This window comes from Triturus cristatus, chromosome 8 (assembly GCF_964204655.1).
Source record: "Triturus cristatus chromosome 8, aTriCri1.1, whole genome shotgun sequence".
NCBI lineage: Eukaryota > Metazoa > Chordata > Amphibia > Caudata > Salamandridae > Triturus > Triturus cristatus.
In genome coordinates, this window is record NC_140591.1 from 171,506,490 (window position 1) to 171,533,700 (window position 27,211).

General features: G+C 47.5%; 1 protein-coding gene across 3 annotated transcripts in view; it reads left to right on the forward strand.

Annotated features, from left to right (window-relative positions):
* Positions 1 to 27,211, forward strand: part of BRWD1 (bromodomain and WD repeat domain containing 1) — a 2,304,433-nt gene that overhangs the window by 2,127,387 nt on the left and 149,835 nt on the right. For all 3 annotated transcript variants that reach the window (XM_085621250.1, XM_085621251.1, XM_085621252.1), the window contains 2 exons: positions 8,186 to 8,338; positions 26,724 to 26,890. In XM_085621250.1, coding sequence (XP_085477376.1) covers positions 8,186 to 8,338; positions 26,724 to 26,890 — 320 coding nt within the window. The remainder of the gene's footprint in view (positions 1 to 8,185; positions 8,339 to 26,723; positions 26,891 to 27,211) is intronic.

The following is a 27,211-nucleotide window of genomic DNA, read 5'->3' on the forward strand; positions in this document are numbered from 1 at the left end:
ATAGTGCGGTAGATGCTCTACCAGCGTCTAGAAATGAAAACAACTCCCACTTTCATTACCATGGACACAGCTGATACACAAGTTGCTCCTCCTGATAGGCTATATGAAGTTAGCCTCCAAATTGAAGATGATATTAAACGCCCAATTAAAGAAGTCTTTCAGGAGAATCTAACTTCTTTTTATGATATTTTATTGGCGGAGGTCGATTAGCCTCCCCCTTTTGTCCTAGCTTCGTCCAGAGGGGAAGAAGTTATTCTACCCAGTTTTTTGCAATACGTATCTGATGGCGATAAAATGGCTTATGCCTAGAAGTGGGCATTATCCTTAGCTCCGGCGTTCTCTCACAATCAGGCGGGTTGGGACGAGGATTCCCCGGAACATTTGATTTCTTTGCATTCTACACCTCAGCCCCAACCGCAATATCCAATTAAACGTGACACAAAAGTGTCCGTTCGTGACATCTTGACTCAACTGGAATACCAGGGTGTGATTGAACCCTGTGTTTCGTCGATGAATAATCCTCTTTTCCGATATTGAAACTAGACTGTTCATATCGTGTAGTTTTAGACTACAGGCATTTGAACAGTCATGTTCGTACATTAGGGGTTCAGAACAGACATAGCTCTGCGTTAGTAAACAACATTGTCCGCAAAAAGTATAAACAACTTTGGATATTTCCTACGGCTTTTTCAGCCATTCTTTGGCACCGGAGAGCCATGATTTGACTCCATTCAGTGCGTTAGGCAATCAGAGACTCTACACGAGGTTGCCTATGGGATATAAGAACAGCCCAGGTGTGGTTGCAGCACGCATTGTTTCAATTTTACATGAGATTAACCCTGATGCCTTTTTGTAGGTCGATGTTATTTATTTGACGGATGATATGACTCTGCATCTTATGCGAGTGAATCGCATGGTCACACATTTTGTGGACTTAGGTTACAAATTCAATTTTGTGAAATCACACATTGCCTTTCTTGCAGTTCTTTTCCTTGGTTATGAACTCAATAACAAAGGTAGGGGGTTGGCACCCCACTTTTTGGAGAAACGTGCTCAAGTGCAGTTTTCCTCTACCCTTAAAAAATTGCAGTCTTACATTCCTGACTATACCCAGCGTATCAGGCCACAATACGCTCTGATGCAACCCTCTATTTTGTCTTCCATTTGGCTTCTGGATAATACAGCAGTAGGTATTTGCAATCTGATCTGCTTCCGACTCAATTCTTGTTAAAAAGATACAATACTACTAATTTGACCATACGGATTGTACCCGGAGCATTAAGATTCACTTACGTGACGTTCAATGAAGGGGACACGGTCCCCGTTGCTTATAAATCGCATTTATATACACTAGCTGAGATGCGTTTCTCTTCTACAGAAAAATGTTGACGGCAGTTCAGATGGAGATTCTGAAAGAACGCTCTTTGGCTCAGTGTAAACGCATTTTTATGGTCTTACCAGTACCTGCTTTAGAAGCAGTCACAAAGGCTAGTGTCCCTAATTCCAAAGCCTTGCATCCAGGTTGGATACAATGGGCTAGTTCTTTGATGTCGGCTGATGTCAACTTTATCTTTGAGGCTTCTTTGCGTTTTTACAATATGAACATGTTCATCCTCCACCTTTATCATTACTCCCTTTTGATCAGTACAAATGCATTATTCACACTGATGGGTCTGCGCAGCCAGCCATTGGTTCTAAACATGCTTATTCTTCAGCCTGCACGATTGTGGCAGGTACGATTGTTGATGGGGATTTTAAATCCTCCTTGGTGCACACACACAATCTCTTGGAGATTGCACGGCTCAATTGGCGGTGCTGCGTGCTTTGATTTTGGCTCTTTAATTTTCTGATCCAGATGTTCCTACACGTGTAGTGTGCGTTTTTTTGTTGTTTTTTTTTTACTGTGTACAATCCTTCAATGACAACTTGTTCTTCTGGACACAAAATGATTTTTGTGATTCTACAGGCAGCACAATTGGTCCGAGCGGCCACTCTTAAGGAACGGTTGCCACTCACACATGTTATCCATACATTGGGCCATCAACATGTGGGAACACACACTCTTGGTAATTCAATGGCTGATGAGGCAGCTAAATCTGCAGTAGCCACTTACTCAGTAGCAGCTATCACTAGGTCTATGCCTCAAATTGATGATGATATTCTAGCAGCTATAGCTGCGACAAAGGAGGGAACTGAGTTTCTCCAAGGTTTCCCTTCACTTTATAGATACCACTTGTCGTCTGATCAAATTCCATTTGCAACTATTCCATCTGTTGGGGATCAGCTGATTCTCAATGAGGAACGCAGACTTGCTTTGATCATAGCCGCATATGAAGGCGATGCTTCTGCACATGCCGGAGTTACAGCGACTATTTCTCTTTTACAGCAATGTTTTTTGTGGCGTGGTTTGTACCAACAGGCACGTAAATATGTTTTCCTGTGATATTTGTCAATAGATTAAGCCTTCCACTACTTCATGTCCACCCCACACAACTGTACATTTCAAATCAACCTTTTGGTTGTATTGGTCTTGATCACTGCGGTCCTTTAACATCTGAGAATGCTTTTAAGTATATCTTGGCTGCAGTGGATTTATGCTTTGGGTTTGGCTTTAACGTAGTGCTGATGCTTGAACTGTTATAAAAGATTTGCATATCTTTGTAGGGACATTTGCCTGTGGCACCATCCAATCTGATCAAGGTCCTGCTTTTGCGTCTAAGACTTACCGGGATGCGATGAAGTCTCTGGGGGTGCAGGTGCAATTCTCGTCTCCATATCGGCCTGAGGGCAATTCTGTTGTGGAGCGGATGAACCGTGACTTAAAGCAATCTTTAGCAGTGAGAGTAATAGGTACCGGTGGTCGGGCTGGGTGACTCATCTTTTGATTTCAACTTGCACCAAATGCTATTTGGCAATACAATGTTAGTGCCAGACCTTGATGATCTACAATAGGCTTGTAGCAAAAGCCCATTTGCCCTCTTCCACGGATGTGGCTGTGTTGAATCCCGTTCCTGGTTGGCTTCCTAAAGTTGTAGATCTGGTCCGAGAAAAGGTGGAGAACAAAAAAGAATTTGGTCCTTCATACCATGCACTGGTCACAGTCCTTGGCTTAAAGGGCACCCGTACTGTGATTCTGCCTCCGCTACCTGGTCGCAAGGAGAATCGTTACATTTCAATCAAGCATGTCAAGCTACACCATATGGCCGATACTAACTAGTATGCCTCAAAGCATTCCACGTCTGGATATTTCACTGAATCCAATGGCTTTTGTTTCCTCCACTATTCCTCAACAAATGGAGGGGGAGATGGAATCTTCAATTGATTCGTTTTCTGTTTTACCGTATACATATACAACTGTGGATAATGAGTATGCGTCTCCTCCAGTTGAAGTTATAATTGATATTCCTGAAGGTACAATTCATTCACCTTCCAATGAAGACCCATGTTGTTTCGGCTGGGGTCCAGTGGTTACTATATGGACCATAATATCTTTTCTTCTGATAAGTCTTCATTGTTATCTGTGTCCAGAGCCCCCTACACGTATTACTCTTTTCATAACCTGGTTCAAAAAGACTTAACTGGTCCCGCCCTGGACATGCATATGGATGGTGCTGAGGATTGTGTTCTGCTTCATGTGGATTGGGTTCGTGACTGTGTTTTTCCTGTTGATTAATGGACATTACTTACCTGAATACACTGCTGTGAACTTGGTTGATTTGCTACAGGAGACAGTGGTTGATGGCGTTCTCGCCCCTCACACTTCATCACATAAAATGAAAAGAGATTAAGCCCTAGTTAATATTTCAGCCTTCCCAATTGTTGATGGTATAGTTTGGGATAAAATACCATTTGATATCCATGGCCCGACCGAGACTTTAAACATTCCATACATATTCTGCGTTTCTTTAGGAGATGTGGTTTTGCCTGGAATACACTCTGATGACTGAGATGTTAAGGCTGTTTATTCATTGTTTTCAGATTTGAAATATTATACTGCTTTTGCCACTGAGGATTTGAGTTCTGCAAATTACTCTGATTTATTCTGTTAATAACATTATGATACACAGAACTAATAATCCAAGACCATTTTTTAACTATACCCATTGGGAACATTGCCCAACCCCATTATCGGGGAGCTCAAATACCCAACATAGTAAATGTATATATTTCACCGGTTACAATCTTTCTGACCCTGTGTCCTATTTTTATAAAGTGAAGATACCCTCCCAAACCAAACCGAAATGGACTGTAGGAAGATGAAGCTGAAAGTGTCCAATGGAACCCAAAGATTGATTCAAGATGAGAGCGATCTGCAAGCAGAGGGGACAGAGTCTATGCCACTCAGGAGTGACCAGGAGGCATGGGAGACAAATGCCCACAGGACGGGAGAAGAATGCCCACAGATGTCAGAGATGCAGGAGAGTTTGACAGTGCCCTTGAAGTTGCAGCTGTGCGGACCAGGCGATGCTGTAGACTACCATGTGCTGTTTACGAGCTGTCCCACATTGATGTTGAGCGTCAAGGAGTCAGTGTCCTGCTGGGGCATCAACAAGCCTTGGCAGCGGCAAACAACGCAGTCTACGAAAAAGGTGCAGTATTGGGACCAGCAAGGTCCAAGTGACTCACCTCGAGCAGGTAAGTCAGAGAAGGCCTCGAGCAAGTAGGGGAGCCCACTAAAGCCAAAGAAGACCCTAAAGAAGACCCAAAGGTCGAAGTCACAGGAGTCGCAAGAGGACCTCAAGCAGCTCACCAAAGGATGAAGGCTCACGGTGCACAGGATGCAGTTCAGGCGAAGATCTTGGATGGAGGAGATGCTTGAGGCTGCAGCTTTTTGAAGCCCGAAGAACTCTGGAGGAGAGAGTCAACAAGCCTTTGCAACGGAAAGTTGAGGCGGTGCATAGGGGTTCTGTTACTATGGTTCCGACAAGGGATACTGGTCTCAAACTCGGTAAGAAGACAGTGCAGGCGTCGAGGGAGTTGTAGAACCACCACCTGTGTTGCTGAGCCTTTCGGAGTCCATAGGAGCCCAGGCTCAGTAGACAGGTCAGCTTTGTTGTGGTGCCTGCAGAAGCAGGGGAGTGACTCCTTCACTCCAAGGGAGATTTCTTCACGTGCCTTGGATGTCCACAGGTCCTATGAAAAGACCTGTATGGAGCAACAGGCACAGACGTAGCAGCAGACTTGCAGGACGATGAGACCAGGAGCAGCACGAGTCTTCCCAGTTGCAGTCTCGGTTCCCAATGCGAAGTCCAGAGTGCCCAGACGGTTAAAGAAGTGGTATTGGATTTAAATCTTGTCCCAGGACGAATCTAGACCGCCCCCCCCCCCCCCCCCAGGCAAGTCCTTAAATACCCTAGGGAAGGATTGGCACGATTTAGGGGTCTCTCCCATAGGAGGGGCTGGACAGTGGGGAGGATACTTCCATGTCCTTTGTCCAGGTTTGCGCCAGGGCGGGAGCCAATGACTCCCTGAACGAGTATGCAAGGAGTGCTCCAAATGTGCCCTACAAGCATTCTGAGTGGTGATGGCATGCACCCCACCCTGTCCCAATACACTAAGTCATGTCTGGGAGGTGGTCACACCTTCCTGTGACAGGATACCTATTGTCCTTGTCCTACCTTCCTCTGCTCGAGCTTGGCTCATTAGCAGGATGGCCTAATCGTGTCTCTGGTTGGCATCAGCCATAGTTTGCTGTCCGGGTCTAGAAGAATGGTACTGGGAGCACTGAGGTCTTCCCATAGTAGCTTTACAGGGCATGAAATCATACCTCACACACCGTTTACGGTGTGTGTATGATTCCAGCATGTTTGATACTAAACACGTTTGTTACAGCCAATTTAGAGATAGCTATTGCGTAATGTCGCATGGCCACTTTATGTATCGTAATGGCTGATGCACATACAACCCGGGAGAATGGAATCAGCAGGTTGTAGGGGTGTCGTGCTTTTGGAGGGGCACCCTAACACTTAGAACCCAGCACGCTGCCTTCAGGATTGAAAGGCCTGCCTTAGGGGTGACTTATAGGTTTTCAGTGCAGTGAACTCAGACAAAAGGAAACTTATATCTGTTGTAAGGGGTGCTAGCACCCGCTTACACAGGCTGCAACGGCAGGCCTGTAATCACAATTTGAGTGGTCTCTCATGAGTTTTATAATACATGCTTCAGCCCATGGGAGACCCCTCAGGTACTTATGCCTTGGGTACCTTAGTACCATATACTAGGAACTTACATGGGTACACCAATAGCCAATCTGGGGTCTACCTAAGTACTCACCATGTCCAATTTAGGGAAGAAGCACCGAGACTGAGGTCCTGATTAGCAGGATCCCAGTCAGACTAGTCAGACAACATAATGGCACCAGCAAAAAGTGGGGGTAACCATGCAGAAGGATCCTACCTTCCTGCAGGTATTCAAAGGTTCTAAAAATGAGCATCGATCTTCCAATCAGGCTACCCCTTCAGGAGTATCTTCTGTCGCAGGGGCAGGTCTTCCACCCAAACCTGTTAACTCATGCGTGGAGATTGAGCGGCAGCAAGTGGCTTTTGACATTCCTCCTGAAGTACAGAACGTTATTTTGGCAGCCAGACGGCCCCCGCTAAGACGGTATATGCCTACGGCTGGCAGAAATTTGTATTATACTGTACAGAAAGGTCTATTGACCCTCTTTCTGCTTCTCTTTCTACTGTTTTATTCATTCTGATCCTTGCCCAGCAGGGCTCTGCTCTGGGAACTCTCGAGGGTTACCTTTCTGCTCAGTCTGCTTTTTTTCAGGTGCCAGACCAGCCCTCTCGCCTTAAGTCTCCTAGTGTACATGGATTTCTAAAAGGGCTGGCTCACTTGTTTCCACCCACGCCCTTTGTTATGCCACAGACGGACCTTAATTTGGTCCTCACCTACCTAATGTGTGCTCCCTTTTAGCCTTTACACAAGTGTCCCGTTCAGCTGTTGACCATCAAAACCACCTTCTTAGTGGCGATTACATCTGCCCCGAGAGTGAGTGAGTTGCAGGCGTTATCTTGCTCGCCTCCCTATCTGATGTCTTTTCCAAACAAAGGGGTGCTTCGCGCCCGGGCTTCCTTTTTGCCAAAAGTTGGGACCCCATGCCATCTGGGTCAATCCATCACATTGCCCACCTTCTTTGCTCCCCCGCATCCCTCTAAAGAGGAGCAACGTCTCCACTGACTGGACCCAAAATGAGCATTGACGTTCTACCCTGACCACACAAAAGAGTTCTGGCTGAACGACTAACTCTTTGTGGGGTATGTGGGAGCTAAGAGGCAGACCATGCACAGAAGGACCATCTCTCGCTGGGTCGTTTTCTACATTAAAATCTGTTATGCCCTGGCAAAGAAGTAGCCCCCTTAGGGATTAAGGGCCCATTTCACCAGGAAAAAGGATGCTACTACAGCCTCGGGTTGCGGTGTCCCAGTCCTAGACATCTGTCAGGCAGCAACATAGAAATCATTGCACTCGCTTGCAAGACAATACTGCTTGGACAATCAAGACCGCAGAGACAGGCATTTTACCCTTCCAGTCCTGCAGGACTTCCTAGTTTCAGGTATTGGTCCGCAACCCACCGCCGGGATGGTATGGCTTGGGTATCGAATTCAAATGTAAGGAATCTGCAGCTAGAAGTCTCTATCAGATGAACAAGTTACTTACCTCCGGTAACGCATCATCTGGTCGAGACTATCTATCTGCAGATTCCTTACAGCCCCTCCCATGCCTCCCCGCTGTGCAAACTAATGTTGTAGGGCTAGGGTTACTCCCCTTTTCAGGGCCCTAGTTTTGCACACAACTACGTCAGTTACTTTGTGGCTCTGCGCTTGTGATGTCCCCGCACATGGGTGACGTCTATATAGGTGACTGTTACGTCATAACAGACGCCATCACACGGAGCAGAATGGAGCCAACGGCGTGCACACTGGGTATTGCTCATGCAAAAGTTTCCGGATCCAACCTGATGCCTGGTAAATTGAAAGGTAAGGAATCTGCAGCTAGATAGTTTCTACCAGATAACGTGTTACCGAAGGTAAGTAACTGATTCCTTGATTTAAAATAAGCCAAAACTGTTTTCTTTGATGCTTGCTTATCCGTTGAGGACTTTTTGATGTGCACATTCTTTTTCGAGATTATCTTCTATTTGGTGTTTAATTATTAAAATCTTAACAAATTTTTCATCTAGGATTATAGAGATATTATAGATACTCCAATGGATTTTGGAACTATAAGGGAGACTTTGGAAGCTGGAAATTATGACAGCCCAATTGAGCTGTGCAAAGATATGAGATTAATATTCAGCAATGCAAAAGCCTACACTCCAAACAAAAGATCCAAGGTATTTCTTAAATGTTCAGATTCATAAAAATGATTTTTATTCTATTTATTGTTGGTAATAAAATGTACAGGTCAAAAATGTGAATGAATTTAAAATTGTATGATGCAGTTTCATTTCCTGCATATCTTGTTAGTTAATTTTTTCTTCCTTCCTATGGCATAACCCAAGTTCACTCTCATCAAATGGAATTAATTGGGATTTTAAACGTAATTGTCTCTAATCTTTTTGTTATTCAGATGCTTAATTATTCTTTTCATAGTAACTTTTTCTTCTCTGTTTTTGCTCTTTTTGTTGTGTGCAATCTGCACATACTTGCCTACACCGACCCTGAAAGAGCTCTTTTTGACTGTTGATATTGTTTTACTGGCCCTATATTTAACATCATTTGTGATTTCCTAAACTCTTAGGAATGTGGAGCTTAAGCTGTATTTGAAAACCCTAGATTCTGCAAAATAACACCTCATTTCCCCCTGACTTATTGTAGAGTGGGTGAATAGCCCTCAGGCATTAAGAAGAGGATCCAAGTCCTAGGACTGATTGTCAGTGGTGTTTTTCTGTTATGGAGAGTAGCTTACTTTCCACCCATGAGAATGAATAGTTGGACTAATGTTTTATTTCAGTATTGTCGTATTATATGCATTGCTAACATTTAAATCCATGGCTTTGGCTTGTACACCTAGACATGGGGATCTTGACTATTCAAACGCTTATGTAGACTGTACACTTTGAGCTCCGGAGTTGCCAAGAACTTAAGACAGACTTAATTGTAGGACAGAGCCCTTAGACAGCCATTGACATAGGATGTTCTACATATTTGCCTTGCTCAGTGTGTGTATAAAACATTCCTCTTTTGATTGTTTGTGCCTAGTTTGATTTCTAATTTGAAGTATAAAAATGTCTGAAGTCTAAGTGTGCCAGCCATCCATTTATCATTATGCCCACAGTGTAGACGGAGCTGGAGTAACTAAGTTATCCAATCAAACCATAGATAATCTGCCTTGAATTAAAAAATGCATGCAAATTAAAGGCTTGTCCTTCATTGGACCCAAGGGAAACCAAGCAGGAAGCTGCTAAATGAGCATATTCCCATTGATTAAGAGTAGAATTATCTGATGCCCTGCTTAAAATAATATTTGTGAGTGGAAATAATGTTCCTATCTGGCCAATGTTTTCAGCAACTTCATGCCTTTAGGTAGAATAAACATTAATATCTGAAAGAAACACGTTAGATTGATTCCTCACCTTAGAATATCCCCAGGCGTCAGGCCGGATCCGGAAAGATTTTTGGAGCAATACCCCTTGCGCGTCGGTAGGCGTCGTCTGCGGCTCCGCGTCCGTCGTCGGCGTCGTGCGCCGGACTGACGTCGTCGGAGTACTTAGACGCCGCCCTCGCGCTCTAGCTTCAGTTCTTCTTTTTTCCGCACCAGTAAGCGCCAATCTGGGAAGAGCTTACCCCTAGTCATTTTTTGACTAACTTTTTGACTTCTTTTGGTCTCTCGACTCTGGTGCCGGTAGGATGCCTGGTTTCAAGGCCTGTGACGCCTGTCATCGCCTGATGTCGGTGACGGATCACCATCGCCGGTGCCTGTATTGCCTGGGGCCCGACCATGACGCGGAGTCGTGCCTCGATTGCAAGGCCTTGACGTCTAAAGCTAGGCGGGAGCGGTCCCGTAAGCTTCTCGAGCTTCGGCACTCTGCTCCACGTCGCTCTCGGTCCCGGTCCAGGAGCAGGTCCAAGGACCGATCGCGGAGCCGCAGCCAGCGTCATCGCTCGTCGGGGTCTTCGGGTAAGTCGAAGCACGCCAAGAAGTCCAAGAGACGACATCGCTCTTCGGACTCCCCTTGCCGGTCGCGCGACTCGGCTGAGGGTCAGGGTGGTCCCACCCCCACGGCTCCGTCGAGCCGCAGGAGCCGCGTCCGTCCCCATACCCGCCGGTCCCTGGGACTGACGCGACTCCGGCGGAGGTCAGTGCCTTCCTCTCGGCCATGAGGGGCCTGGCTTCGACGTCGACGTCTGCCGGCGCACCTTCGGGCCCCGCAGGTTCGACTGGGCGACCTCGCGTGCCGGCGGCTCCGGCGCCGTCGACTGCTCCGGCCCCGATGCCGCAGGTCCCCGAGGGATCCAGGCCTGGATCTTGGCCGGCGCCGGTCGACCTCACGACACCTCCGCCGGCGCCGACACCGGTTCCACCTCTGGCGCCGTCTCCGGACGACGCCGTTCCCCGGTTCAGCCCTGGTCCGGACCCGACGCCGGTACGGCGCCACACCAGACGTCGATGGATGACAATTTCATCTACCGTCCGGCTCCGATCGTTCCTCCTGTTTATCAGGAATCGGATGACGGGGGCGACTGGGAGGGGTCTGAGGACCCTATGGCCCTCCAGGGTCAAATTGCACAGGGCAGACGAACTGGGGGATGCCAGTGGTCTGGACACTTCGCCGGATGCTGGCTTCATCTCTCCTCCGACTGTGGCCTCGGAGGAGGGTGCAGCTTTTTCAGTGGTGCTGCGCAAGGCGGCCGAAGCCCTAGGGCTGGAGTTGCCTGCTGTGGCCATGAGAACTAACGTCCTCACAGCGGTCCTTCAACCGACAGCAAGCTCCACTGAGCCTCTGCTGCAGTTTAATGAGGCCCTCATAGACGTTCTACAGGGCACTTGGTCCAAGCCCTCCACAGTTCCCCCTGTGGACCGGAACGTTGCCCGGCGCCACCGCCCTGCTCCGGGCGACCCCAGTTTCCTCTCCCAACACCCCACCCCCGAGAGTCTGGTTATCCAGGCCTCAACCTCCCAATCCTCCTTCCCGTCCGCTCCTCCGGAACGGGAATCCAAGAGGTTGGAACAGTTTGGCAAGAAACTGTTCTCGTCCCTGAGTTTGGGGCTGCGGTCTTTAAATACCGCTTGCCTTTTGGACCGTTATTCCCACTCTCTGTGGGATACGGTGGAGGACGTGCTGCCCTTGTGCCCGGTGGAGGCCCGGGCACGACTCGCTCAAGCACTTGCTGACGGTCGAGATGCAGCACGGCATGCCATTCGGTGTGGACTTGACACCACGAACTTGCTGGGTCGGGCAATTTCCACCACGGTGGCGCTTCGGCGTCACGCCTGGCTGAGGTCCACGTCATTTTCGGGGGATGTCCAGAGTTCCCTCATGGACATGCCTTTTGATGGCACTCGCCTTTTTGGTGAGAAGGCGGACAGTGCGCTGGCTCGGTTCAAGGACTCCCGGGCCACGGCCAAGTCGTTGGGTCTTTCAGCCCCGCCGCCGCAAACTTCCACCTTTCGTCCCTTTCGTGGCGAAGGAAGGGGCGCCTCCTCACGTCCGCCCAGCCACCGGCCGCAGAACCAACATGCACAAGGTCGCGGACGTGGATTCCGCCGAGGCGGTACTGGAGGTCAACGTGCCGGTCAGTCCACATCTACCCCGGCAGCATCCGCCTCAAAGCCCTCCTAGTCCGAGCTTTCAGGCCCATTCAACGCCAGTGGGCGTCAGGGTTCGCCGTCACCTGCTCCACTGGCGCTCCATTACGTCAGACAGGTGGGTGCTGCAAATCGTCCGAAGGGGCTACTCCCTCACCTTCGAGACGACCCCTCCAGCCATGCCACCGCTGAACCACCGTATGTCGGGGGATCATTTGCATCTTCTACGAGAGGAAGTTTCGGCCCTCTTGGCCAAAGAGGCCATCGAGCGCGTTCCTGGTCCGGAAGTAGGTCGTGGTTGTTATTCCCACTACTTTCTGGTTCCCAAGAAGGGCAAAGGGGGCCTACGCCCGATCTTGGACCTCAGGAGCGTAAACTCCCTCCTCCGGAAGGACCGTTTCAAGATGCTCACCTTAGCTCAGGTTCTGGCTGCCCTAGACCCTGGAGACTGGATGGTAGCGTTGGACTTGTAGGACGCTTATTTCCACATCCCCGTCCTGCCGGCCCACCGGCGTTACCTGCGGTTCACGGTGGGTCAGGAGCACTTTCAGTTCACCGTGCTCCCCTTCGGCCTCACCAGTGCCCCTCGGGTGTTCACGAAAGTGATGGCGGTGGTCGCAGCTCATCTGCGCCGATCAGGGGTTCCAGTCTTCCCCATCTTGACGACTGGCTGTTGAAGGCGGGCTCGCCCCAGCAAGTCGTCTCCCACCTCCAGACTACGGCCGACCTCCTGCACTCGCTGGGGTTCTCCATCAATGTGCCGAAGTCGCACCTGAGTCCCTCCCAAAAGGTCCTTTTCATTGGGGCGGTTCTCGATTCGGCGCAGTTCCGGGTCTATCCGCCGGAACAGCGGGTCCGGGACATTCAGGCCCTGATTTCCATCTTCCGGCCTCTGTCCTGGGATTCGGTCAGGTTGGTGCTGCGGCTTCTGGGGCTGATGGCCTCCTGCATCCTGTTGGTACCTCACGCCAGGTGGCGGATGCGGGCTCTGCAGTGGGACCTGAAGTTTCAGTGGGCCCAGCATCGAGGCAACCTGTCCAACCATGTCTTGATCTCGGAGGGCACTGCGAACCAGCTGCAGTGGTGGCTCACGAATCGCGATTGGGTCAGTGGCAGATCCCTCTCCCTACCCCAACCGGAGCATGTCGTAGTGACGGATGCGTCCCTCCTGGGATGGGGGGGCCATATGGGAGAGGCGGAGATCAGAGGACTCTGGTCTCCGGCGGAGACTCGGCTCCATATCAACCTCTTGGAGCTGAGGGCGATCCGACTTGCACTAAAAGCCTTCCTTCCCTCTGTCCGGGGAAGTGTCGTGCAGGTGTTCACGGACAACACCACCGCCATGTGGTATTGCAACAAACAGGACAGGGTGGGGTCATGGACCCTTTGTCAGGAGGCTCTGCGCCTCTGGACATGGCTGGAACATCAGGGCATCACCCTGGTGGTTCAACATCTGGCGGTCTCTCTGAACGCCAGAGCAGACAAACTCAGCCGCCGGTGCATGATGGATCACGAATGGCCTCTGAACACGGACGTGGCGCAAGGTCTCTTTCTGCAGTGGGGAGAGTCTTGGTTAGATCTATTCGCCACCGAACAGAACGCGCAATGTCAGCAGTTCTGTGCGTTGGGATTTCCAAGACGGCACTCGCTCGGAGACACTTTTCGTCGCGAGTGGAGTTGCGGTCTGTTGTACGCCTTTCCTCCTATACCACTTATGCCCAGAGTGCTGAAGAAGATCAGGCGCGACCGGGCCCAAGTCATCTTGGTGGCTCCGGATTGGGCACGAAGGTACTGGTATCCCGACCTACTCAGTATGTCCATCGATCCCCCGATACGACTGCCTCTTTAGGAGGACCTTCTGTCGCAGCAGCAGGGGGCAGTCCTACACCCGAACCTGTCCAGCCTCCACCTCCTTGCGTGAAGATTGAGCGGCGACAGTTGATGCCATTTGACTTGCCTCCTGAAGTCTGTGATGTCATTCTGGCTGCCAGGCGTCCCTTCAGAAAGACGGTATACGCCTGCCGGTGGAACACATTTGTGGCATGGTGCACAGCAAAGGCTGTGGATCCCCTTTCCGCCCCTCTTTCTGAGGTTCTACTCTTTCTTCTTTCTTTGGCCCAGCGGGCTCTGCTCTGGGCACCTTGAAGGGTTATCTTGCTGCAATCTCTGCTTTTTTAAGGCTTCCTGATCAGCCTTCTCTTTTAAAGTCCCCTGTTGTCTCCCGTTTTCTGAAGGGCATTACTAATATGTTCCCTCCTGTTCCATTCGTAATGCCTCAGTGGGACTTGAACCTCGTTCTCACTTTTCTGATGTGCGCTCCCTTTGAGCCCCTTCACAACTGTCCACTTCGTCTTCAGACTCTGAAAACTGCCTTCCTGGTGGCTATCACCTCGGCTAGACGGGTAAGTGAGCTCCAGGCTCTATCTTCTAAGCCTCCTTTTCTTTCTGTCCATCCGGACAAGGTTGTCCTCCGGACTCGTCCTTCCTTTCTTCCGAAAGTGGTGACTGCCTTTCACATCGGGCAGTCTGTCACCTTGCCCACCTTCTTTCCGCCTCCGCATCCTTCGAAAGGGGAAGAGAGGCTCCACTGTCTGGACCCAAAATGGGCGCTGTCCTTTTATTTGGACCGCACCAAACAGTTCCGGGTGGACGACCAACTCTTTGTTGGATACGTGGGTGCTAAGAAGGGGCGGGCAGTACACAAGTGAACCATCTCGCGGTGGGTCGTATTGTGTATAAAAGCTTGTTACTCCTTGGCTACAAAGGATCCTCCTGTAGGGCTGAGGGCCCATTCCACTCGGGTCTCAGCGGCTACAACTGCCCTGGGCCGGGGAGTCCCCTTGCAGGACATCTGTTAGGCAGCAACGTGGGCCTCGCTGCACACATTTGCCAAGCATTATTGCCTGGACAGCCAAGTCCGGAGAGATGGCTTCTTTGGCCGTTCTGTTCTCCAGGACTTTCTGGTGTGATCTTGGTTCGCAGACCCACCACCGAGGTTGGTATTGCTGGGGTATCTATTCTAAGGTGAGGAATCTAACTAACGTGTTTCTTTCAGATGAACAAGTTACTTCCCTTCGGTAACGATGTATCTGTAAGAAACATTAGTTAGTTAGATTCCTCACCAACCCACCCAGCCTCCCCATTCTGCGAACCGACATCTAGGGTTAAGGTTCTCCCTTTCAGGGCCCTAGATTTTTTGGCACGAGTGTCGGTCTCTTGCATGGCTCAGCGTCCCTGGCGCGGATAGCTATGTCTAAGAACTGACGTCAGCGCGCGAGGGCGGCGTCTAAGTACTCCGACGTCATTCCGGCGCACGACGCCGACGACGGACGCGGAGCCGCAGACGACGCCTACCGACGCGCAAGTGGTATTGCTACAAAAATCTTTCCGGATCCAGACTGACGCCTGGGGATATTCTAAGGTGAGGAATCTAACTAACTAATGTTTCTTACAGATACATCGTTACCAAAGGTAAGTAACTTGTTCTTCAAGCAACAGTACACCTACTTCATTAGTTGGGTTTCACAATCAATGTACAAAAATCTCACCTATTCCCTGCACAAGTGCAGTCTTATCTCAACACTGTCAAAGCCCTAGCCTCTCCCAATGTATCCAGGATTCACAATATTCAATCCACAGTACTACAATCTTAACCCAATCAGACATTACCAGCCAGAGTTTTCATGCAATTGCTGGGAATGATGGCATCCTGCATGGCAATCGTACCTATTGCAAGGCTTCACATGCATCCTCTGCAAGAATGTCTAGCGAGTCAGTGGAATCAGTCACAGGGTCAATTAACTGACTGATCTAGTGTTGGTAGACGGCTGCACCCATTGCTCTCTGCAGTGGTAGAACCCTCAAAACTTATCAAAAGGGTGGCCCTTCATAGAACCAATTCCACAGACTGTACTGACAGCAGACACATCTTTAACCGGTTGGGGTGCCCATCTCCAACATTACACAGTACAAGGGCTGTGGTCAGGTAATCACAAATGTCTCCACATCATCTACCTGGAACGGCTAGCAGTGTTCCTAGCACTCAAAGCTTTTCACACTCACCCTGAAGAAAAAACTGTCCTAGTCTGCAGAGACAACATGAAAGCAATGTACTATCTACAGAAACGGGAGGGACACACACTCTCCAGTTGTCGCACCTTGCACAAAGCATTTGGAATAGTCACAAAATGTACCTCCTAGCAGAACACCTTCCAGGAGTAAACAATCAAATCACCAACCTGCTAAGCAGACACAAGCAGCAAGTTCACAAGTGGGAACTTCATCCCTGAGTTCTTCTTCCCTACTTTCAACAGAGGGGATTTCCACTGATAGATCTGTTTTCTACAGTACACAACACAAAATGCCCAAACTGCGCATCCAGGTTCCCACACCATCTATCCAAAGGCAATGCTCTATGGGTGAATTGGTCAGGGATATTTTGCCTATGCTTTTCTGCCTCTCCCACTAATTCTATTACTGGTTCGGAAGCTCAGACAAACATCCCTCACACTAATCTTAGTAGCCCCACATGGGCTTGTAAACCTTGGTACACCACCATGTTAGAACTGTCGGTGGTTCCACATCAAAAGCTACATCTCACACCCAGTCTCCTCACTCAGTGGCATGGAGAAATCAGACATCCAAATCCCAAAGAACTCAATCAAGCGATTTGGCTCCTGAAGTCATAGAGTTTGGTTATTTAAAACTACCACCAGACTGTATGAATATTCTCAAAGAGGCTAGAAAGCCTACCACTAGAGCATGTTATGCAACAAAATGGGAACAGTCTCTTATCTATTGTAACAACAATATCAATTCATTTGATGCTTCTGTACAGAACATCATTTGTTATCTGCTGCATTCACGGCAATCTGGATTGGCTTACACATCTGTTTGTTTACACCTAGCAGCATTAGCCGCATACTTGCAAAATAGATAACACTTATCTCTATGCAGAGTACCAGTGATTAAAGCCTTCATGGAAGGATTAAAAAGGGTGATACCACCAAGAGGTCCCTCTGCACCAGAGTGGAACTTAAACATAGTCCTTACAAGGCTAATGGGTCCATCTTTTGAACCAATGCACAAATGTCAATTACAATTCCTGTCATGGAAGGTTGCTTTCCTCATAGCAATAACCTCACTAAGGAGAGTTGGTAAACTTCAGGCATGAACTATAACAGAGCCTGTCTTTCATCTTCAGAAAGATAGGGTGGTTCATTGAACCAATCCTAAATTTCTCCCTAAAGTAGTTTCTGCCTTTCATAATAATCAATAGTTGAGTTACCTGTGTTCTTTACTCACCAAGTTTCTGTAGCAGAACAAGCTCTACACACACACTTGATGTTAGAAGAGCTATACTATATTACGTAGAAAGAACCAAAGAATTTCTAAAAACTAAGCAGATATTTTTTGTTTTTTCTCCATCACACAAAGGCAATCCCATATCTGTCAGGTATTGCAAGGTGGATTGTAAAATGTGCCCAAATATGTTATGCCAAAGAAAAAAGAACTTTGATAATACCTCTTAAAGTGCATTCACTCGCAAGATAGAGGCTACTATGGCCTTCATAGGGAGTATTCCCATAGCTGACATCTGTAAGACAGCAACTTGGTCTACACTGCACACATTCACTAAACACAATTGCGTAGATGTCTTAGTGGGACAGCAGGCAAATGTAGGCCAAGCAGTACTTAAAACACTGTTTCAAACAACTACAACCGCTACAGGTTAGCCACTGCTTTGGGAGCATACTTCTATATAGTCTATGCAAAGCATGTGATCTACAGCTCACATGCCTCGAACGGATAATGTTACTTACCCAGTAAGCATCTGTTGTTGACATGTAGAGCTGTAGATTCACATACGCCCACCAGCCTCCCTGGTCTCCTGTGGTTGTTGTAGTTCTCAATTTACATTCATACACTTTGACATCTCTATTCTATACTCACTAACTCCATTCTTGCCCTCTGCGGTAAAACTATCTAACAATGGAGTCGATGCCCATGAGCACTATCACCGAAAGGAGGAGTCACCTTTCCTCGTGACTGCAAAGACTTCTTCGAGCAGAAATAACTTGCAAACAACGGGACCCAACACTGGATGGCAGGAGTATGCAAACCATGTGAATCTACAGCTCTACATGCCAAGAACAGATGCTTACTGGGTAAGTAACATTATCCTTCCCGTGGACAGCTGCTTGTGTTAATGAGCTATTTGTGTGATAATTTAAATTCTAGTACCATTTAGTCTGCTCTATGGGACTACCTCTAGTTAGGTGATAATGAATCCGTTTTGGAATTATGCTGTGTTTTTAATTTCACCTGTACCTATATTTTAATTATGGACTGATTATATTAATGTGTTAGGTGTGATTTTACACTCTTCCTTTTTATATTTTATAATATTGATTTATGTTTTGTGTTCTATATTTTATAATTCTACAGTTTACAATGGGTTGTCATTTTGTTTTTTATGAAATGATGATCAATGGTACAGTGGTTGTTTTACTTGTAAACTTTGATGGTCAGAAACCAAAAAAAGTATTCTTGATTTCTCAATTCTAAAGAGAAACTATTGAGGGTGGATATTGAAGCTGCGATTGTGCCAAGTCCCATCTTTTATATTCTGAAAATTAGCTAAGAGTGAGAATGGATCAAATTCAGGCAATATATTATTAGGCCCCTTTTATAAAGCAGGTCCCGTCACATTTAACTCATCTTATGTTTTTTTTGTATGTATATGTTCGAGGCAAATGAGCTGCAGATCGTACACTGGGCATAGCTCGTCATCTGGTGTTGGGCTCGGATGTTTGCACCTTGTTGTTTTCTTGGAAGAAGTCTTTTGCAGTCACGAGATAGGTGACTTCTCCCTTGGATAGTGCGCATGGGCATCGACTCCATCCTCAGATTGTTTTTTTTCCCATCGGGTTTGGATGTAGCTTTTGCGCTCCGGTTTGGCATCTTATTTTCCAAACCATTTCGACCCGCAAACTATCTACGGTATTGTTTTTGATCGCGTGATCTTCGACGCGCATCTCAACTACTCGATTCCGATCGTCAACGCGGGCTGCTGGGCCTATTGACGCTGTCCAGGCCTACAGCTCATGGAAAGGAAAATGCCCCCAGTGTGGAGCGAAATTCCCACACAGTGACCATCACAAGGTCTGTAACCTGTGTCTCGCGCCCAACCACGTGAGAACAATTGCTAGGCCTGTGCCTCTTTTCGATCCAAGAAAACCACCCGTGATCGCCGGGCCCAACGACACATCATGGCGCAGAGAGCAGCTCTGGCACCAGTGGACATCTTCGACGAAGGCCCCGATGTCCCAGAGGAAGATTCTGAGGATTTGGAAATCGTGCCCGAAGCAGACGACTTAGACTGAGACGACCACATCACTCCTGGTCAACGAGTGAGTACAACTGCCCCTACCCCAACCCCACCCGATAAAAAAGAAGACCCTGGTCAAGACTTCGCCTGCAGGCCCCAGTCGTGACCGAATAGCTCGGGACCGAGCAAACCCCATATCAGTGTCCCCCAGGCGCCTTCTGCACCGAAGACGGAAGAGCAACCTACTCCCAAAAAGAAGTCGGCACCGACCACCTTGACACCGAAAGACAAACCGTCGGATCCGAAGCCAAAGCTCTCGGAACCGAAAGAGGATTTCTGGCTTCAGAGCCAAGCCAAAGGACTCCACAAACCACCTACTAAGGCCTCGAAGCAGCAATCCAAACCCCGCTCTGACCTGAAAAAGTCGTTGCCGAAAGCGGTTACCAAAGAGGAAGAACTTTTTCGACCGGATCCTCTCGATCCAAAGCGGTAAAAACTATAGACCCCAAAACAGGACATGTGGCAGCTGTTCCACACAAGAAGAGGAAGCTGGACACACCAGACACTCCTGCAGTGCCTGTAAAGAAAAAAGACTGTGCCACTTCACCTATAAGACCCTCTTCTCCTGTTCTTCCTCCTGAGCCTGTTCTTCCTCCTAAACCTGTCTCTCCTCTACAACTTCCACCACATTCACCACCACAGGATGATGATAATGATGATTTAGGTGGTGGGGGAGGCAACAATGACCCTTTCACTGACCTGATGATGACACGGACACACCACAGGACGATTGGGACGATTATGATGACCCAATAGATCCCCCAGACCTCCCTGAACCACAGCCATATCCAACAAAACCATCTCCCCCAGATGACATTGGTTTTGGTCAGCTGGTTAATAGGGCTGCTGTCTACCATGGTGTTCACATGTATTCAGACCCTGCAGACGAGGATTTCGTTCTAGACACCTTCGAACAGTCACAGAAGACTGTCCAAATACTGCCACTGCTAAAAGGGGTCATTAAACATGCCCCTGACATATTCAAAGACCCAGTGAGAGCTAGAATTCTCAATCCCAGGATTGACAAAAAATATAAACCTGCCCCCGATGATCCCATCTACTTCAAAGGGCAGCTACCCTTAGACTCATTAGTGGTAACTAATGCTAGGAAACGCGCCAACTGTCAAACCTCTGGTGACGCACCACCTCCGGATAAAGAATCTAAGTTTTTAGAGGCCTCTGGCAAGAGAGTTGCTGCCCAAGCAGCCAATCACTGGCGCATAGCCAACACCCAAGCATTACTTGCTAGGTATGATAGGGCTCACTATGATCGACTAGAAACCCTATTACAACACTTACCTGATCAGTACAAAACCCAGGCAAATGACTTAATTCAAGAGGGCAAATTAATAACCAACGCCTCAATCAAGTGTGCCCTTGATGCAGCTGACACAGCCTCTAGGTCCATTAACACTAGTGTGCTACTCAGACGACATGCCTGGCTACGTATTTCAGGCTTTAAACACGAGGTACAGACAACCATCCTCAACCAGCTGTTCAATCAGGAACAACTTTTTGGACCGGCTGTAGACACCACTCTAGAGAAGATGAAAAAAGACACAGAGACTGCTAAATCCATGGGAGCATTGGAGTTTCCAACCACATGTAGTTCCTTTTGTCGCTCCTTTTATAGAGGAGCATCCAAAAACATTGGAACAGAGACCGCCTCCTCTTCATACAAAAACACCACGCAAAATCCCCCAACAGAGGATATTTTAGAGGCGGATACAGGGGTAATAACAACAAAGGGAGAGGCCGAGGTAATAACAACACACATGCCTCCCCCACTAATAAACAGTGACTTCCATCCACTCCCTCCAGACCATTCCATTCCGGTCGGGGGAAGACTTTCACAGTTCCTACCTGTTTGGGACTCCATCACAACAGACAAGTGGGTAAGACAAATTATCCAGTATGGTTACTGCCTGGAACTTACAGCAACCCCACCCACCATACCACCCAAACAGCGTCCAATGTCCACAGAACACTTTACACTCCTAAAACAAGAGGTTCTCTCACTGCTTCAAAAGCACGCAATAGATCCAGTTCCCTTACAGCATCAACGAACAGGGGTTTACTCACTATATTTCCTAATCCCCAAGAAGGTCAGGACTCTAAGACCAATACTCGACCTCAGGCCCCTCAATCTTTATATGCAGTCAGATCATTTTCATATGATCACTCTCCAACAGGTCCTCCCACTGCTGCAACAAGGGGACTTCCTTGCCACATTAGATCTCAAGGACGCCTACTTCCACATTTCCATACGTCCTGCTCACAGGAAGTATCTAAGGTTCATACTGGATGGACAACACTATCAGTTCAAAGTCCTTCCATTCGGGGTGACCACCGCACCCAGAGTGTTCACAAAATGACTTGTGATGGTAGCAGCACACTTGAGAACACAACAAATCTATGTATTTCCATATCTCGACGACTGGCTAATAAAAGCCAAGTCATTCAACCAGTGTGTTCATCACACTCATCAAACCATCCAGCTGCTACATGACTTCGGATTCACAGTAAACTATACCAAGTCACATCTTCAGCCCTCTCATATACATCAATATCTAGGGGCCACAGTAGACACCTCCAGAGCTCTGGCATATCCCAATCCAGCCAGGATAGCCAGTATACAAGCCCTAATCACCAAATTTCAACCACAGCACTCCCTTCCAGCAAAGGTATTCATGCAACTCATAGGAATGATGGCCTCTTGAATTTTATCATACCTCATGCAAGACTTTAGATGTGCCCCTTACAGGAATGCCTAGCACATCAGTGGAACCAGGCTCAGGGACAACTTAAAGATCTGGTGTTGGTGAACAGCCTCACACATCGCTGTCTGCAGTGGTGGAACACACGAAACCTGTCTAAAAACGGCCGTTCCTCGAACCAGTTCCACAGATAGTGGTAACAGCAGACGCATCACTCACCGGTTGGGGAGCCCATCTTCTAAAACATACAATTCAAGGAAGATGGACCACTCAACAAAGTGCTCCATATCAATTACCTAGAATTACTAGCAATATTTCTAGCATTAAAATCATTCCAAGTACATCTACAGCACAAGACTTTCCTAGTCCGGATGGACAACATGACAGCCATGTATTACATACAGAAACAAGGATGCACACATTCTTGGCAGCTTTCCCAGCTCGCACAAAACATTTGGAGATGGGCCATTCCACAAAACATATACCTGCTTGCAGAACATCTTCCAGGAGTTCAAAATCAGATTGCGGATCTGCTAAGTCGGCAGACACAGCAGATACACGAATGGGAACTTCATCCCCAAGTTCTTCAACCATTCTTTCAAATGTGGGGTCAACCAGACATAGATCTGTTCGCCACACATGAAAATGCAAAATTGCTCAACCTTCGCCGCCAGATTTCCACACCCGTTGTCCAAAGGCAATGCGATATGGATGAATTGGTCATGCAGATTTGAGTACGCTTTTCCGCCACTCCCACCGATTCCCCTAGTAGTACGCAAGCTCAGGCAACAGTCTCTCAAGATCCTAGTGGCTCCCACATGGGCACGCCAACCATGGTTCACAACACTGCTGGAACTCTCAGTAGTTCCACACCAAAAACTACGCCTCTCCCCAACATTGCTAATGCAGAACCATGGAGAGATAAGGTCGCCCGATCTGGGTCAACTGAATCTAGCAATCTGGCTCCTGAAGTCCTAGAGTTCGGTTATCTTAACCTTCTGCTAGACTGTATGAACATCATTAAAGAAGCCAGACGCCCTACTACTAGACGCCCTACTACTAGAAATGCTTCTTACCAGTATGCATCTGTTCTTGGCATGTAGAGCTGCAGATCCGTACACGCCGACTCACCTCCCCGGAACCTGTTCCAGTATTATCTTAATTAGATACATTCACATGGACATCTCTTCTATTTCTTACTGACTCCATCATTTCCCATCATGGTGATGAGGATGGAGTCGATGCCCATGCGCATTTTCGTCCAAGGGAGGAGTCATCTATCCTGTGATTACAAAAGACTTCTTCCAAGACAACAACAAGGTGCAAGCATCCGAGCCCAACACCAGATGGCGATCTATGCACAGTGTACGGATCTGCAGCTCTGCATGCCAAGAACAGATGCATACTGGTAAGAAGCATTTTCCTTTTTAATGGCAAGGAAGCGTCTTTTAATGCCTGGTTTTAGATAAATGAATATCAGAGAAATTGAGTCGTTAACCTATATAATGAATTGTGGTACTATACGATTATGTTATAGATTTGGGAAATTCTTGGAGACGATCAGTATTAAGACAGATCTGCTCCATATAAAATAATTGAAGTTTAAGAAAATAAGTGAAATGTCTTATTATTTGGATAGTGTGAGAAGCTGGCTTAGTCCATGGTGCACATTTATGTAAGTGGGCACCCTGCACTAATCCAGACAACCCTTATGGTGATTTTAGTTGTCCTAGACAACCTTATAAAGCCCTCTAAGGGGTAGCTGTGGAGAGCAGCCTTCAGACTTAGTCCAGAAGGAGTATAAAGCAGCTTGTTTTACAAAGAGCATAATCTTATTGATATAGATTAAGTGAAAAAAACAGTGTATTTATAAACATATGTATTATTATAAGACACTCACTAACACATACATGTATCTCCTACCCGTATATATATGAAATGACCACAATACTTTGCAAAGAAAACAGGTAAGTAGCACGTATTATTCAGTGGTCACCGGGGAGGACCAAACCCTATACTAAAATAGTGGTATGCGAACCACGACCCAAGTCAAGACTATGCCCAGAAGACGTAGAAGTGCTGGGGCCCCAAGGAACCAACCAAGGTAAGTAAATCAGAACCCCACGGAGTTCGTGTGCAGTGTGGGAACACGACCGGGTGCTCAATAGCCAATGGGTAAGTCGGGGTTGCAGTTTTAAAGAAGGACCCTTCCCAGTGGACCCTGAAGAAACCCAGTGGAAGACAGAAAGTTGAAGAGCCACACCGCCCGTGGATACACTAGGAACCAGGATAACTACACCAGGGAAGCCGGGTGCTTAGATTTGAAGAGGCGTCGGAAACCACAGTCGAACTCAGTGGAGGACTTCAGGAAGATGCCGCCTCTGGGGAAGGTGAAAGTGTCCGGTGGAACCCAAAGTTGGATTCTAGATGTGAAGAACCTGCAAGCAGAGGTGACAGAGTCTTTGCCACTCAGGAGTGACCAGGGGACACAAGTCATATGCCCACAGATGTCGTATGTTGCAGGAGAGTTGACGGTGACCTTGGTGCTGCGCTGTTGAAGACCAGGAGCCATTCACGAGCTGTCCCACATAGGATGTTGAGAGTTGAGGGGTCAGTGTCAATCGGTAGCACCAACAAGTCTTGGCAACCGCAAACAACGTGGAAAGCCAAGAAAGTGCAGTGTCGGAACCAGCAAGGTCCAGGTGACTCTCCATGGGCAAGGGAGTCGGAGCAGTACCTGAGCAATCAGGGGAGCCTGCTGAAATCAAAGAAAATTCAAATGGACCCACAGGCCGGAAGCACTTGAGTTGCGAGAGGACCTTGAGCAGCTCACCAAAGATGCCTGCCCATGGTGCAAGGGATGCGATGAGGACGAAGATCTTGGTCACATGATGCTTGAGGTGGAGACTACTTGGAGTGCAAAGATCTCTGAGGAAGAGAGCAAACCAGCCTTTGCAATGGCAAGTTGATGCTGTGCACAGGGGTTCTGTTCCTGCAGCTCCAATGAGGGGTACTGGCCTCAAAGTCGATGGATGTGAAGAACCACCACCTGTGTTGCTGAGTCTTCCGGACTCCGTAGAAGCCCAGGATCAGCAGACAGGTCCGCTTCATTGCTGTGCTTGCAGATGCAGGTAAGTGACTCCTTCAATTCAAGGGATATTCCTTCAGGTGTCTTGGAGGCCCACAGGTCTTGGAAAGTTCCTGTATGGAGTACAGGCACGGACGTTGCAGCAGACGAGCAGGGCAATCAGACCAGGAGGAGCACAAGTCTTCCCAGTTGCAGTATTGATGGTCAGAGTGCCCAGACGGTCGAAGAAGAAGTGGTGTCTGCCCTTAAGCACCCTAAGGAAAGGGTTGGTAAGATTGTGTTCCCTCCCGGGGGGAGGGGAGGGGGGTATTGAACGGTGGGGAGGATACTCCCATGTCCTTTGTGCACGTTTGTGCTAGAGCGGGAGCCAACTGCTCCCTGAGCTGGTTTGAAGAGGACTAAGCAAGGAGGGCACCAATTGTGCCATGCAAGCAGACTGAGTGGCGGCGGCAAACACTTCCACCTGGCCCCAATACACTAAACCCTGTCTGGGAGGAGGTCACATGTGACAGGATACCTATTGTTCTGCCTTCCCCTGCTTGAGGTTGGCTCAGCAACAGGAGGTCAGAATTGTGTTGCTGGTGGGCTGTCCGGGTCTAGAAGACTGGTACTGGAAGCACTGAGAGCCTCCAATAGGAGCTTTACAGTGCATGGAATCATACCTCCAACACCGGTTACGGTGTGTGGGTAGGATTCCAACATGTTTGATATTAAACACGACAGGGTTCGTTACAGCCAGTTTAGAGATAGCCATTGCGTAATGACGCATGGCTACTTTATGATTCGTAATGGCATATGCACTTACAACCCGGGAGAATGGACTGGGAAGGTTGTAGGGGTGTTCCGCTCATGCAGAGGCACCCTCACACTTTGAACCGAGCACCCTGTCTTGAAGATTGAAAGGCCTGCCTTAGGCCTGCCTTAGGGTTGACTTATAGGTGTTAAATGTAGTAACCTCAGATGTAGAGAAACCTATATCTGTCGTAAGTGGTGTTAGCACCAGCTTACACAGGCTCCAATGGCAGGCCTGTAGTCACAATTTGAGTGGTCTGACATGGGTGGCATAATACATGCTGCAGCCCATGGGAGACCCCTGGTGTACCTATGCCCTGGGTACCTCAGTACCATATACTAGGGACTTATAATGGTACAGCAGTAGCCGATCTGGCATGTAGCTAAGTACTCACCAAAGTCAACTTAAGGGAGAAAGCACAGAGACTGGGGTCCTGTTAGTAGGATCTCAGTCAGACTAGTCAGAAACAGCATAGCACCAGTCAAAAGGTGGGAGTAACCATAAAAGCAGATCCTACTTTCCTACAGATAGTTATGATCAGTTACAGCCCAAACTGTTTCTGTTATGTACCTATGTACTATATTGTGTTTATGATTTAAATCTCGTTAGGTGAGTTTCTTTTTTCTAAGTAAATTGAGTGTAATTTGTTAGTATTATATTTGCACTATTCACTGCCCTTTTCTGTATCGCCCATTTGTATATTAAACATATGCTCCACTTATTCATTTTATGTTGCCTTCACTATTATGTAAGAAACATACTTGCTTAAAAATATGCATCAAGTATTTTATTTGTGTTTTACATATGTATGGAAACAAAATATATTGGTATTTTATTTATGTAAATAAGCTTGTGTAAATTGATATCATGTTTAAGATATTTTGCCTTGTATTGTAAGTTTTGCCTATATTTACATATTATCAAACATAAATAAACTTGAAACTTGCATTTTTATCTAATGTGATTTTATTTCTTTTATAGATTTATAGTATGACTCTGAGACTATCTGCATTAATTGAGGAGAAAACTAGGATAATCATTTCTAATTACAAAACAACCCAAAAGTACATAGAAAAGCAACAGAAAATCTACAGTAAAAGGCAACCAATCGAAAAACGCCTGCCACAATCAAACAGAAAATCGCTGAGGTAAGTCTAAATAATCAGTGTGTGTTGAAACATGTCTTTGTTGTCATTGGTGTAGTAAATAGTTTTTTATTGACAAGTTTTGATTGTAGTTTCCCTAGTATGTCACAGATTGCAAAGTAGCATAGGTATAAATTGTATTTAACCTACCTTCACTAATAGTTTAAACTTTCAATAATCACCATCACCTTTCACTGTCTTGTGGGACTTTAGAATATAATATCCTTAACACGTCTACCTGATACATTGCTGTGGTATTGTAGACTGATGTATTGACACAGTGATATATTTGCTTTTTACTTTCCCTCCTAGAACATTTTCAGT